Genomic DNA, 366 nt, shown 5'->3' with positions numbered 1-366 from the left:
CGGCGAGCCACCGCTGCTGCGGTGGCTGCGGCAGCTGCAGGAAGTGCCGTCTGCAATTGGGCTGCTGCAGGAACTGGCAGCGGGGAGGCGCCTTCCGCAGCAGCAGCAGCAGCAGCAGCAGCGGGCATCCCTTGCTGCTGCAGCACTGCAGCGGCTGTCTAGGAAGCAGAAGGTGCTAACAGAGTCCCTTGGTCTGCAGCAGCTGCCGCCCGATGTTGCTGGTTGCACCAGCAGCAAAGACAGCAGCAGCAGCAGCAGCAGCTCCAGCTGCTGCAGCAGCAGCTGCTGCTGCAGCACCACGAGCACTAGCGGCTCCACCCTCGAGCTCTCAACGCAGAATTCGATGGCCATCGATATACCGCAGCA

General features: G+C 64.2%; 1 protein-coding gene across 1 annotated transcript in view; it reads left to right on the top strand.

The window, feature by feature from the left end:
* The window catches only part of ETH_00035465 (uncharacterized protein), a gene marked incomplete at both ends in the record, with an annotated part of 2,579 nt that overhangs the window by 1,359 nt on the left and 854 nt on the right, over positions 1 to 366 (top strand). The window contains one exon of the mRNA XM_013374556.1: positions 41 to 366. Coding sequence (XP_013230010.1) covers positions 41 to 366 — 326 coding nt within the window. The remainder of the gene's footprint in view (positions 1 to 40) is intronic.

The sequence above is a fragment of the Eimeria tenella genome, genomic scaffold (assembly GCF_000499545.2).
Source record: "Eimeria tenella Houghton genomic scaffold, Eth_scaff2122, whole genome shotgun sequence".
Taxonomy (NCBI): Eukaryota; Apicomplexa; class Conoidasida; order Eucoccidiorida; family Eimeriidae; genus Eimeria; species Eimeria tenella.
The sequence above is the reverse complement of the archived record's forward strand: the minus strand, read 5'-3'. Positions and strand labels throughout refer to the sequence as shown.